Source organism: Nuphar pumila, chromosome 1 (assembly GCF_984573655.1).
Source record: "Nuphar pumila chromosome 1, dmNupPumi1.hap1.1, whole genome shotgun sequence".
NCBI lineage: Eukaryota > Viridiplantae > Streptophyta > Magnoliopsida > Nymphaeales > Nymphaeaceae > Nuphar > Nuphar pumila.
In genome coordinates, this window is record NC_143249.1 from 16,788,336 (window position 1) to 16,803,624 (window position 15,289).

Consider the following 15,289-nt stretch of genomic DNA (forward strand, 5'->3'; position numbering starts at 1 on the left):
TCATTCACTAAACTTCTATTTTTTTTTGAAAGACACTCGAGCCTCTTGAACCACGTAAACCTTGAATCGGTTTGAATGAAGCAGTCTGATCATAAAAATCAATTCTTATTATCTATTGTTTATAAATCAAAACTTCACTTTAACATCAATTTATTAGTAATAGCATTCGCAATTGCAAGAATGGCTTGTGGGAAAAACTTCTCTCTCTCTCTCTCTATATATATATATATATAATGGGTTTATATAATGTAGAAGCCTTTTATATTAATGTTAACAGCAGCCCGCCCACAAGGGCTCTACTCATCTGGTAGGGGCGACTTGCTAATGTCATCAAGTTGACAGAGTATCACAAGTTCTAAACCCACGGTTGGGTGGCATCCCTTGCTGCAAGGTTGAAGTTGATGATTTGGTGGGGAGCAGGGGATTCCCTTGGATTATCCAAAAACAAAATGTTAACCGCATGATGGATATACCTTTAAAAGTAACTTATTTTTTTAAAATACATTATTACCTTTTTGAATAAAATAAACTTTTTATTTTAAAGAAAGACAAAGATTCTTGTGTTTGATTGCCACTGGATATTAGTGGTACTCGAACTTTCTTAGATTGAGACCAACTGGATTGCGTTCTCTTGAGGATTTGTTTCTGTTTTGTGGCTGACCTTTAGGCTTTGTTTGGGAGCCATACATTGAGACGGAAACACTGTTTACAAGTGTTGCTAAAATATGGTTATACCAAAATGTGGCTTTGAGGATGGAGCTGCCAAAAACATATTTGGGAGTGCACTGCATGCTCAATGAAGTGTTTTGCAATTCCACTGCTCCCAAACAGCAAAGAGCATGAGAACAATGGAGAAAACTTAAAAACACCTCCAATTCAAGGCTCCCAAACAAAGCCTTAGTAGGCAGCCTTATGTTTTAATAAAACTTTTACCATCTAAAAGGAGAAAAAAAAGACCGTCAGCAAATCATATGGTCGATAATGAGAATTGACAACTCACCAAAGCTTGAAGATTAAGAAATTTTAATTTTATCTCTATAAGTGATAAATGACAAATCATTTATGTTTTAGGAATTTATATACATTTGTACCTGAGCCTGTACCGGCACCCACTTCTATGTGAAATAGGTCACAAGAATGTTCTTAACCAAAGGTTAATCAGCAGAAAAGAAAAAGGGGAAATACAATATATTACACAACTATGTTCATCCTTAAATTGAACAAAGGGTAAATCCAGAATGAACCAAGGAGCAGCCTGCAAACAATGGTAGGGTATATTTATGTACAAAAGGAACTCCTATACATACATTAATCAAAGGACATTATTTTATCCACTTCAATATACTTCTAGTATTCATCCAGTCGCTTCCAGTAGATTTAACATCGGTACAAATCGCAGCATTTGAATCATAGTACAATATGTTGGCATTGTTCAGCGTAAAACCATGGATAACAGGCAAAGGAAGCCCTCTTTTGAGGCGCACGTTAACATATGGAAAGAATACGTCCTTCAAAAGAATTTTCACAACCACCTGCAAAGAAAATTGTTTATCATTTCTAGCCATTAAGTATAAAAAGATTGTGATATCATCTATTAAAAGCTGAATTTGCACAGGAAAATGATTATAAATAAGAAAACCAATAAGAAATATCAACTCATACTTCTATCATTTTGCTTGAACTGTATCCTCAATCAACTTTATGATCATCATAATTGTTATAAACTTTCAGTCTAGGATACCTATAGCAAGAGATTAGATTTCAACAATGCAATGGACAACATCATTGGATTATGCCCATAGCGAAGATGTAGCATACTTAGTATATATATATATATATATCCAAGTACCAATTTGTTTTAGAAATTTTCATGGCATACCCTTTGTACCGACATCCATACCTAAGTGACAAGTTTTTAGGCTGTTTTCTACCCAACTCTCATGATATAGTGCACTGGCACTAGCCAAGTTCCAGAGATTTTGGGCTCAAAACGAGTACACGCTGCTTGAGATTTACTTTGGTCAATTAAAGTAATATTGGCCTTTACAAATTGGTGGTTCAACTATTCCTGGAGACTACAATTTTGTTGGGCAGCTGATAGAAATTCTTGCAGCATTTAACAACTTGCTTCTAAATTCAACAGACTATTAGCGACATATGGTGACATATCATGAAGCGTCAGATTTTTCATGTGTTATATTTGTTCGGATAGCTTGAATATAACATAAGCACATTTCAGTACTTAAATCATCTTATAAACATGATATTCACTTTATGCATTGTTGGAAGGTATACAAGTCTTCTGTATTAATGGCTGGGTCTATAGGTACATGACCATAGTTAGCAAGACGTGAAACAGCAAAAATTGTTAAATACTGAATACGCTATTTGAAAGGTTTCACAATAAAAAAAGACGGCTGAAAGGAATGGCAAAAAAAAAATGAGTCACAGAAAAATAGACACACAATGCATACAGGTTTAATTCGGTTTCAATTTTATAAAACGGGGTAAAAAAAGACATATATATGGGATTTTTCTATGAAAAACAAATTAGGATATAGGAATAGTGAGATTCAGATTCAAGAATCATTATGATGTGAACTCAAGATCCAACCTAATTGGATACGTAATTGAGTTTTCTTAAAAAGTATTTTATTTCAATATAAATTTTCGTGTTCTAAACACTTCGCTTAAAAATGTTTTTCTGCCAATCTTTCTAAAAAGACGGAAGTTTCAGTTTTTTTTTTCATTGCCAAAGTTTTATTGAAAGGAACTTGCTTTAAACAGAGTTTGCTAACTATGTACATGACTGACCTCAGGTTACGAAGTAACATTAAATACTTTTTATTTGATTATCTTCAATCTAGAAATACCACACTAAAATTCGGCCACATGCTGAAGAATGTTTAAAGCAAGCAAAGCCATACCTGGATCAGATACATATGGAAATTGCCAACATTGCTCCACTTTAGCTTCAATGTGAAGCCATCAAGTTGCGCTTCACCAGCAAGATTATTTTCCAATATTTCCAGAGTCCCAAAAGCACTAACCACCTTTCCAGAAAGCAAATTCAATTAGGAAGAATTGATAAACTAAACAGGAAGCATTTGAAAAGAGTACATGAGGAAAAAAAATTTACACATGATTGATCATTAAAAAATGCAATTCAAGCCACTAACATGCAAATGAGTAAAATTTGAGACTCACTACAAAAAAAAACAATGTATTATATTCCTTTATCCAAATCACACTTGCATCTCAATTTATGCAGTTGATGAGTCTTCTATCCACAATCTCTAGTTTAGACTCGACATGCCAAAGAAGTCAAAAATTTCCAACCACAGCAAGTTGCAGAGATGCTGACAGCCCTCATGCAGCCCCTTATATTCCATGCTCTTAGTTTCATCGCCGAATCAAGTCTAATAAAGCCTACACCAAACTGTAATGAAACGATAGTGCACTATTACAATTCCAATGAGAGGCTACACAAGTGCATAAATATAAAATGGTCACTAATGGACCAACAACAATCTCACAAAGGAGATAACAAATATCACTTTCACAGTAGAACAAAGGCACAACGCCTAAAATAATAAAAGAGGATTTTATATTCACATAAAATGCTTCTCAAAAGCATGTCTTACAAGGAGTGAGGCTCTATTTATAGAGCCTCACTTGAGCTCAAAGGGGGCAGTCCAACAGCCGTTGGACCCAACAGTCAGAATTATGACCGTTGGGGGCAGCCCAACGACTAGTTGGACTGACAGCCCCCCAACGGTTACAAGGATTACAAAATAAAAAATAAAAAATAAAAAATAAAAGTAAAAAAAAATAAAAATAAAAAAGATATTTCAGTCCCTAATGGACTGTGTTAAAAATACTTTACATGAAATGACCATAATACTCCTGAATACGTATATCAGTGAGTATATACATAATATTTTAACACTCTCCTTCAAACTTACGGTGAGATCACCGAAAGTTTGCCAAGAAGATACAAGAATCTTGGTAGAAGAAGAGTTTTGGTGAAAAAATCTGCAATCTAAAACTCATACTGAACATAGGGTAAAGTAATCGTCTCCTTTAAATATTCTTCACGAACGTAGTGACAATCCATCTCAATATGTTTTGTTCGCTCATGAAAGATGTCATTGCTGGCTATGTATATGACACTTTTGTTGTCGCAGCATAGTTTTGAAGGTTCTGAAATATCAACTCCCATATATGAAAGTAATGCTCGCATCCACACGACGTCTATGGTTGTTGCAATCATCACCCTGTACTCAGCTTCAGTGGAGGATAAATACACTTTCTGTTGCATCTTGCATCACCAAGAGATGAGAGAATCACTTAAAAAGACACAAAAACCAGTAGTTGAGTGACGGTCATTAGGATCTTCTCCCCAGTCAGAATCAGTGTAAGCAATAAAATTTAAAGACGAAGAAGAGGATAAGAATAGCCCTTTAGAGATAATTTTTTGGATGCATAGAACTATTCTTAATACTGCACTCATGTGAACCGATGTGGGCGCATGTTGAAACTGACTTGCATTGTGTACGTCATACGCAATGTCGGGTCTGGCAATAAAAAGATATATTAACGATCCGATAAGTTGCCTATAAGAAGTTGAATCATCTAATAATACTCTATATTTAGCTCTCATTTTTGCATTTATCACCTCAAGCGTATCAACATACTTTGTATCAGTGATTCCCGAATGTGCAACAATATTTGCTGCAAATTTGATTTGAGATAAAATGTATCTTCTTGGCGAGTAAGTTACTTCAAATTCTAAAAAATATCTCAAAAAACCGAGGTCAATCATATCAAAAGATTTGTTAAGCATAGTTTTAATTTCTTCAATTTCTTTTTTATCATTTCCAGTGATGATCATATCATCATCATACAAGAGAAGAATAATAAGTGAGGTACCTCTAGATCTTACAAATAGAACAGTGTCAGTGTAACAAGATTTAAAACCAAAGTTCAATACAATATTATTAAACTGATCATACCATGCTTTAGGGGCTTGTTTAAGCTCATATAAAGCCTTTTGAAGTCAAAGAACTATATCATTTTCAATAGTCAAACTAGAGAAAGGATCCATGTACACTTCTTCATTTAAATTTTCATTTAGGAATGCATTCTTAACATCTAATTGATATATAAGACACTTTCTAATAGATGCTACTGCAATTAGAGTCTTAACGGTGGTCATACGAGCTGCTAGGGCAAATGTTTCCTCATAATCTATTCTATATTTCTGAGAGTATCCTTTTGCAACTAATCGTGCTTTATATCTTTCTAAGGACCTGTCACTTTTTGTTTTGATTTTAAAAACCCATCTATACCCTATAGTCTTCTTTCCTTTGGGGAGATGTTGAATTGTCCAGGTATGAGCCTTATGCAATACATCTAATTCTATCTTCATGGCTTCAACCCACTACTTTATGTTTTTAGCTTCATTGTATTTAAATGGTTTATGATATAAATGGCTTCAACCCACTACTTTATGTTTTTAGCTTCATTGTATTTAAATGGTTTATGATATGAATGAATAGCTAGAAGACAAGCCCTATAGTTTGGAGAGAAAGTTTCATAGGACACAAATCTAGTTGGAGGCCTATAGATTCGTTCAGATCTTCTAACTCTAGTTTTCTCAATATTTGTTGATTGATTGTATCTTTCAAAGGCACATAGAAACTCCTCATTATCTCGTCTAGAATATTGTAAGTGATCCTGGGATGGTTATCTTTCTTCACTAGAGTCATTAATAAATTCAAAATTTCCAATATCATTAACAATTTCATTATTTGATTTAGGTAATAAACCAAATAAAAAGGCATACTTGGTTTCTTTCTTGGGTTTTTCAAAATAAAATCCATTTTCATTTTCAAGAAAAGTAACGTTTCTAGAAACATAAAGTTTGTCATTTGTTTGATCATAACATCAATAGCCATTTTGATGGCATATCCAAGAAAAACACATTTTTTAGCTTTAGGAGAGAGTTTGTTATATTTTTCAAGAAGCACAAAACACTTACATCCAAATATCCTTAGTCTTTTCAAGTTGAGAGAAATTTTAAAAAGTCTTTAAACAAGAGATTTGTTTTCCAAAACTTGAGAAGGTATTCTATTTATTAGGTACACTACAGTAAGGGCGACTTCAGCCCAAAACTTTTTTGGAATTTCTTTTGAAATAAGAAGAATTCTAGTAGTCTCAATAATGTGAAGATGCTTTCTTTCAGAAATACTATTTTATTGAGGAGTCCTTAGACAAGATCGTTGGTGTACAATACCATGAGTTTTTAGATATGATTGAAATTCATTCGAAAGAAATTCTCCCCCTCAGTCAGAGCAGAAGACTTTAATATTTGTTTTAAATTGGTTTTTAACAAGATTATGAAAATCTTTAAAAGACGAAAAAACTTTCGATTTAAGTTTGAGGAAAAAAATCCAAGTATGTCTACTAAAATCATCTATGAATGTAACATAATAATTTTAAAATATGTGTATATATACATATACTTATATATATATATACTTATATCTTTTTCTTTCTTTATATATCCAAAAACTCGATAGGGGTATTTTGGTAATTTTCATATACCTTTTATTTTTAGGTTTTTCTTTCTTGTATTTCTTTTCCTTTTTTTCTTTTCATTTTTCCTTTATTTTTAATAATGTAGGACCACATGGGCCCCCACCCATCTAGTCATTGGGGCCCCAACAATCATTAATGTGACCGTTGGGGCTCCCAACGACTAGAAGAGAGCCCCATGTGGTCCCCTCACTTCTCTTATTTTTCCTCTATAAATAAGAGGGATCACCCTCTTCTATTGTAAGGCTTTTCAGCCCTTTTAAGTTCTTTATTCAATAACATTCTTGGCCTTTTAGGCACTTTACCCCTTAGTGGGTTATTTGTGCACTTTTCGTGCTTGTGCTCTTGGCTCTTTGTTTGAGTTCTTTGGATTATTGGTGCTTCCGCTATTTTCATTATATGGTATCAGAGCATTTGTGGGATTTTCAATAATCTTGGAAGATCCTTGGAGCTATTTATATTTCTTATTTCTCTTCATCAATGGAGCATGAATCAAGAGTTGAGCTCTCCTTCAAACTCAATGGCGCAAACTACCTTATGTGGGCATCGACTATAAAAAACCATCTACGAGGTAAGAAATTGTGGGGCTTGGTGATGGGTACCACTCTTGAACCCACTTTGAAACTCACAAAAATTGAAGGAGGAGTTGAGAGAGCTCTAGATGGAGACGATCGCATCAAAGCCATTAAAGAGCACCAATCCAAAGTAGAGGATTGGGAAAGTAGCCATGCCAAAATTTTGGCATAGTTCATGAACAATGTTGATATTAAAAATTGTGCCAACATTGCTAAATTTAGAAGAGTCAATGAAGCATGGTTCTTCCTTAAGGGTATGTATACCCAAAAAGATCTAGCTAGATAATTTTTTTATCAAGAAAAAATTAGATCTACTAGACAAGCGGACATGAGTGTCCGTGATTATTTTAGTGCTCTAACCCCTCTTTGGGACGAGCTTGCTCTTCTTTAGCCTAAATGGGTGGTTCCAGAAGACATTGAATTAAGAAAAGAACAAATTGAAAAAGAACATTTCTTTCAATTTCTACACGGCCTTACGTCAAAATTTGAGCAAGTTCGGGCGTCGCTTCTTCATAGAAGCAAAGCCCTACCTATTAAAGATGCGCTTGCCGAAGTATGCTAAGTGAAAACTCGTCTTAGCATAAGCCTCAAGAATGATGAAATTTTGGTCATCACTAGGCCGAGAACAAATGTAAAAGTATATAAACCTCCACACTTTGCCAAAAATAATGGGTATAGTGTAATGAAATATGCGGAAAAGCAAAGAGTGCACTAAGCACTTACAACATCCACTAATGAGCAAACAAAAAGGGCTAATACCCAAACCCAAGAGAGACAACACAACATAAAAATATAAATGTCTCTTATTGAAAGAGAGAGCTCTCAAGAGTGAAGAATACAAGAGGGGTTCACCCCTATTTATACACAAGAGAAGGAGAGGGAGAATGGCCAAGAGGCCTTAAAAGGAGAGCCACCTAGGGGCTCCCCATGTAGTCGTTGGGAGCCCCCAACGGTCACAAATGTGACCGTTGGGAGCCCCATCGACTACATGGTGGGGCCCCTTTTGTGTGAGCAAAAAACATAAAAATAAAAAATATGTTTTACAAAAAATAAAAGGGAAAATAAAAGAGGAAAAACAAGTACCCCTATCGGGTACTTGTGAAATGACTAAAATACCCCTATCGGGTATTACATATATATATAAATATATATATATATATATATATATATATATGAATTACATGTATTTTAACACCCTCCCTCAAGCTTTACGGGGATATAACCGAAAGCTTGTTAAGGAGAAACAAAAATCGAGGAGCTGCAAGAGCCTTAGTGAAGAAGTCCGCCAACTGGTATTCTGATGTGACGTAAGGTAATGCTATGGTTCCTCTTAGGTATTCATCACGAACGTAATGACAGTCCATCTCAATGTGCTTAGTACGCTCATGGAAGGTGTGGTTGCTTGCAATATAGATTGCGCTTTTGTTGTCGCAACACATCTTCGAAGGAGTAGAGATGACAATGCCCATATCACTGAGGAGGCTTCTTAGCCACACAAGTTTCATGGTTGTAGTGGCCATAGCACGATATTCTGCTTCCGTCGAGGACAAGGATACTTTGTGTTGCTTCTTGCATCTCCAAGAAATCATAAAGTCACCTAAGAAAACACAAAATCCGGTAGTTGAGACTCGGTCATTGGGATTTCCTCCCCAATCTGCATCAGTATACGCAATTAAATCAAGTGACGAGGCAGAGGAAAGAAAAACTCCCTTAGTTATGGTATTTTTGATATATCTGACGATCCTTAAGACTGCACTCATGTGCACGGTTGTAGGTGCATGTTGAAACTGATTGACAGAGTGGACGACATGAGCAATGTCTGGCCGTGTGATGGATAAGTAGGTTAGAGACCCAACAAGTTGCCGGTAGGGAGTAGGATCCTCGAGAGGTGTTCCATCTTCCAACCTTAATTTTGCATTGATGACTTCTGGGGTTTCTGTCTTCTTATCATCGGAGATACCAGATTTGGAACAGATGTCAGCAACAAGTTTCATCTGAGAGAGAATGTACCCTCGAGGAGAGTACGTCACTTCGATTCCTAAAAAATATCTTAAGAAACCAAGGTCAGACATATCAAAATTTTCTTTCAAAACCTTTTTAATATCATTAATGCCTTGCTCATCACTTTCTGTGATGATCATATCATAAACATAAAGTAGTAAAATAACTACTAAAGACCCTGCACTTTTCACAAACAAAGCAGTGTCAGTATAACATGAACGAAAATTCAAACTTGTCATTACATTACTAAATCTATCATGCCAAGCCTTTGGGGCTTGTTTTAAACCATATAATGCCTTTTTAAGTTTGAGAATCTTATTTTTACCAATACATACTCCTGGTGGGGGATCCATGTAAACTTCTTCATTTAATTCGCCATTTAAAAATCGAGTTGATAGATAGGCCATTTTTTCACTGACGCAATAGCAATAAGAGTCCTAACACTAGTCATTCTAGCAACAGGTGCGAAGGTTTCTTCATAATCTATACCATATTCCTGAGCATATCCTTTAGCAACTAACCGTGCTTTATAACGTTCTAATGAACCATCACTCTTGGTTTTAATTTTGAAGACCCATCTACATCCTATTGATTTCTTTCCAGTGGGTAACAAAGTTATTTCCCAAGTTTTTGCTTTTTCAAGGGCACTAAGCTCTAAGTTCATGGCTTCAACCCATTGGGGAATATCTTTGGCCTCATTATAGTGTGAGGGTTCATGAAATGAATGCAACGCAATTAGACATGCTCTATATCTTGGAGTTAGGGACTCATAGGAAACAAACCTATTAGAAGGATTGGAGATCCGACTGGATCTCCTTAAAGAGGTTTCTTCTATGTTGGATCCTTGAGAGTATTTTTCTAAGGCGCTCATCTGAGTTTGTTGACCACGCCTAACATATGTTTGGATTGGTCTATTATTCTCATCTATAACATTATCAAGAGGAATTTCCTCTAGGTCATTCAAAGACTCATTAGAGATTTCCTCTTCTTGAGGAGTCTCATCTTCTTGAGATAGAAGATCAAACAAAAAAGTATATTCACTTTCGTCAATATCTTTAGTTTTCACAAAACCATTTTCATTTTCCAAAAATGTTACATCTTTGGATACATAGAGTTTGTTATTTTTCAAGTCAAAATATCTAAAACCCTTTTGATTTTCTCCATAACCCAAGAAAACGCATTCAATAGCTTTAGGAGATAATTTGTCCCATTTATGAGTAAGAACAAAATATTTACATCCAAAAACTCTTAATCTATTGAAGTCGGGTGTTCTTTCAAATAGTTTTTCGTATGGAGATGTATTTTGTAAGGATGAAGATATCATTCTATTTATTAAGTAAGTTGAGGTTAAGGCCGCTTCGGCCCAAAAATTCTTTGGAATTTCTTTGGAAATAAGGAGTGTCCTAGTGGTTTCCATGATGTGTCTATGCTTTCTTTCGGCCAAGCCATTTTGTTGGGGAGTCCTAGGGCACGATCTTTGATGACAAATTCCATTTACTTCTAAATAGTTTTGAAATTCATTTGATAAATATTCTCCACCCGAATCGGATCTAAGAGTGGAGATATTACTTGAAAATTGATTTTTAACTATCATATGAATTTTTTTGAAAAAATCAAAGACTTCAGATTTTAAATTGAGAAAGTAGATCCATACATACCTAGTGTAGTCATCGATGAAAGTGACGTAATAGGAGTACCCTCCTTTAGACATGACGGGGGAAGGACCCCAAACATCCGAATGGACTAACTCAAAAGGTCTTTTGGACACAAAAGTTCGGTTTGGAAAAGGAGTAGATTTCATTTTGCCAAAAATACAATTCTTGCAAACAAAATGTTTCTCACTACAAAATTTCTTTCCAAATGGAAAGGAGTACATTTTTGAGAAACTTGGGTGTCCAAGTCTTTGATGCCAAATATCAATATTTTTATCTTGGACATGATTACAAAAAGAGTTAATGGGGAGTTTCAAGTTGCTCATGTAATAGAGATCTCCCCTCCTATGGCCTTGCCCAATCAGCTTCCCGGACCGGAGATCCTGTATAGAGCAATCCTTAGTTGAGAAGGAGATTTTACATCCATGATCACATATTTGAGCAACAGAGAGGAGATTTAAATTAAGTTGAGGTACAACTCTCACGTTTGGCACAAAGAAATCTTTTGAAAAGTTTAAGGTTCCAAAACTTTTTACTTGTATAGATGTACCATCGGCAGTTGAAAGATAGGAGTTTTTATAGTTATTACATAAATCGGAAAGCTCATTTTCAAGGGGGGTCATATGAAAGGAAGCTCCAGAGTCAAGGATCCAAGACGACATACCTGGAGGAGAGGAGGAAGCTACGGCGGCACCCGAAGTTGATGGAATCTTGAGTAGAGTTTGTAGTGCTTCCGATAGTTGAGCAAGAGAAAAAGAGTCCTTTCCTTTGATTGCTTTCTCTTTCTTTTGAGTAGCTTCTTCAACGGAAGCAACCTTATTTTTTGATGCTTCATTCAACTTAGGGCAATTAGGTCTTATATGACCCGGTTCTTGACAATGATGGCAAATGGCTTTTCTATAGTTGCCATTATAGTTATTTTGTCTTCCAAAATGTGGAAGTTTGTAAGTTTTCATATGGTTGTCGGGTTTTGATACGGCCAAGACATCATCTCCTCCTTTAATCATGCCAAGACGGGTTTCTTCTTGGCATATTTCGGCTATGGCATCTTCCAAGGGAAGAGGCTTTGATCTATGTAGGAAGGAGGATCTAACTTGTTCATATTCGGGCCTAAGCCCATGTAAAAATTGGAAAAAGTGTTCTTTTTTCATTTGTTCTCTCCTTAACTCCACATCTATACTAGAAACCCATTTTGGTTATAGTAAAGATAGCTCATCCCATAGAGGGCCAAGAGTGCTAAAGTAGTCCCTAACACTCATTTCTCCTTGCTTGATAGTCCGGATTTTTTCTTGAAGAAAGAATTGACGAGCAAGGTCTTTTTGGGTAAACATACCTTTCATGAAGAACCATGCTTCATTTGCCATCCGAAATTTGGCAATGTTGGCGCAAATCTTGAGCTCCACATTGTTCATGAACCAAGCAAGAATCTTGGCATGCTTACTTTCCCAATCTTCTATTTTAGATTGGTGATCTTCAATGGCCTTCATGCGGGCATCTCCTTCAAGAGCTTTTTCTTGATCACCTTCCATCTTAGTTAGTTGGAGTTGTGGTTCCGGAATGGTGCCCATAACGTATCCCCAAAGTTTTTTCCCTTTGAGGTTGTTTTCCATGGCGGCGGCCCACATCATGTAGTTGGAGCCATTGAGTTTGAAGGAGAGATCAATCTTTTGTTCTCCTTCCATAATAATCACTCACAAGAGGATAAAAGAAGAGAGATACAACACGAAAAAAATATAGCTACACAACTAACTATATTAAGAAGAAGAGCATACACAAGGCTCTGATACCATGTAATAAAATATGCGGAAAAGCAAAGAGTGCACTAAGCACTTACAACATCCACTAATGAGCAAACAAAAAGGGCTAATACCCAAACCCACAAGAGACAACACAACATAAAAATATAAATGTCTCTTATTGAAAGAGAGAGAGCTCTCAAGAGTGAAGAATACAAGAGGGGTTCACCCCTATTTATACACAAAAGAGGGAGAGGGAGAATGGCCAAGAGGCCTTAAAAGGAGAGCCACCTAGGGGCTCCCCATGTAGTCGTTGGGAGCCCCCAACGGTCACAAATGTAACCGTTGGGAGCCCCATCGACTACATGGTGGGGCCCCTTTTGTGTGAGCAAAAAACATAAAAATAAAAAATATGTTTTACAAAAAATAAAAGGGAAAATAAAAGAGGAAAAACAAGTACCCCTATCGGGTACTTGTGAGATGACTAAAATACCCCTATCGGGTATTACATATATATATATATAAATATATATATATATATATATATATATGAATTACATGTATTTTAACATATAGAAAGGGTGTGATTTGTCACTATTGTAATGAACCGGGACATATTAAACCGGTTTGTCCAAATCTTAAAGAAAATGTGGCTGCGGTTGGAAAAAGTTCTTCAAAGAAAGAAGATGTTAATGGAGGAGATATTAAAGAGACTCTTAGCAATATTTCGGAAGTCCTCCAACATCTTCTCAAAACATCTTCAATATCAACTTCAGGAGCCGCCATAGCTTATTCGTCATCACCTCTGGGTATGTGGATACTGGACTCCGATGCTTCTTTTCATATGGCATCCCATAAAAACTCGCTTTCTAATGTTTTTTCTGACCTCATATTTTCTTATGTTTCAACGACCAATGTGACATCTTTAAAAAATGAAAGTATTGGAACACTTGATTTGAAACCCTCTCAAATTTTTTTTGTTCCTAAAGTAAGAGTTGTTCCAAAAGTTAACTTAAATCTTTTTTCGATTTCTCAAATCACCGATCATGGTTGCCAAGTCTCTTTCTCACCCAAAGATTGTACCGTGCAGGATCTCCAGTCAGGAAAGCTGATTGGGCAAGGCCATAGGAGGGGCGATATTTATTTTATGGATTTTTTGAATCTTCCATCCAAGTCACTTTGTAATTTTGTAAATGTCAAAAGTATTGAGGTTTGGCATAAGAGACTTGGTCATCCGAATTTTTTAAAGATGTCTCCTTTCTCCTTTTTGGACAATACTTATAAAGACAAACACATGACTTGTAAAGATTGCATATTTGAGAAATCTAAAGCTATTCCATTTCCTCAAAGGAATTATGTTCTCACACGGCCATTTGAACTTGTTTATTCCGATGTATGGGGTCCCTCTCCTATTATATCTAAAGGAAGTTTTTCATATTATGTAGTCTTTATTGAAGATTTTACTAGATTTACATGGATTTTTTTCTTAAATCGCAAATTTGAGGTTTTCTCGTGTTTTAAAGAATTTCATGCAATGGTTAAAAATTAATTTTTAGAAAACCTATCCATTAGATCCGATTCGGGAGGAGAATATGTCTAATGAATTTCAAAACTACTTGAAAGCAAAGAAAATTTTTCACCAACATTCATTTTCAAACACTCCACAACAAAATGGCCTTGCAGAAAGAAAGCATAAACACATATTAGAAATAACAAAAACTCTATTAATTTCAAAAAATATTCCAAAATCTTTTTGGGCCGAAGTTGTTCTAACTTCAACATATCTAATTAATATAACACCCTCATCCTCGTTGAAAAATCTTTCTCCATTTGAAAAACTTTACAATATGTCGCCCCACTATAAAAGACTAAGAATTTTTTTATGCAAGTATTTTGTTCTAACTCACAAAAACGATAAGTTTTCTTCAAGAGCAATTGAATGCATCTTCTTAGGATATGGCGAAAAACAAAAGGTTACTGATGTTTTGACTTAGTAAATAACAAACTTTATATCTCAAAAGATGTCACTTTTCTAGAAGAAGAAAATGGTTTTTCGCATAACCAAAATGAATATGATGATTATTCCTTTCTATTTGACTTGTTACCTCAAGAAAAATGCATAGATAATCATGTTGAAACTATTGAACCTTTTGAAACACTTGTTGAGGATCATGTTGATTCTCCAAATAATGAACATGAAAATATAAATGAAAATATATCAAGTCATACTCAAATTTATACTAGAAGAAATGAAAATAATCATCCTAGTGCCCTTGAAAAATTCTCTCAAAATGCATCATTAGCAGAATCCTCTCAAAGAAGATCAAATCGTATTTATAAAATACCTAATAGATTTGTATCTTATGATTCATTTTCTCCGAATTTTCGAGTTTGCTTATTAGTTATTCACTCTTTCCATGAACCATCTCATTATAATGATGCCAAACAATATGCTCATTGGAATGAAGCAATGAAACTTGAACTTAATGCACTTAAAAAGGCACAAACTTGGGAAATTGTTGATCCCCTTAATGGCAAGAAACTCATTGGATGTAGATGGGTCTTTAAAGTAAAAACTAAAAGTGATGGTTCCTTAGAAAGATTTAAGGCTCAGTTAGTAGCCAAAGGATATTCCCAAGAGTATGAGATGGATTTGTTAAAATATATCATTCAATCTTTGTAATCTTATATATATTTTATATATATAAAGGATGATACATATACA

The 15,289-nt window shown here is 35.1% G+C and overlaps 1 protein-coding gene across 1 annotated transcript in view; it reads right to left on the bottom strand.

Annotated features, from left to right (window-relative positions):
- Positions 1–1,147: 1,147 nt before the first annotated feature.
- LOC149848153 (lipid-binding serum glycoprotein family protein) overlaps positions 1,148–15,289 on the bottom strand; it is a 41,139-nt gene continuing 26,997 nt past the window's right edge. The window contains exons 5-6 of the mRNA XM_089979932.1: positions 2,928–3,053; positions 1,148–1,532 (exon numbers count right to left, since the gene is read on the bottom strand). Coding sequence (XP_089836058.1) covers positions 1,323–1,532; positions 2,928–3,053 — 336 coding nt within the window. The 3' untranslated portion in view covers positions 1,148–1,322. The remainder of the gene's footprint in view (positions 1,533–2,927; positions 3,054–15,289) is intronic.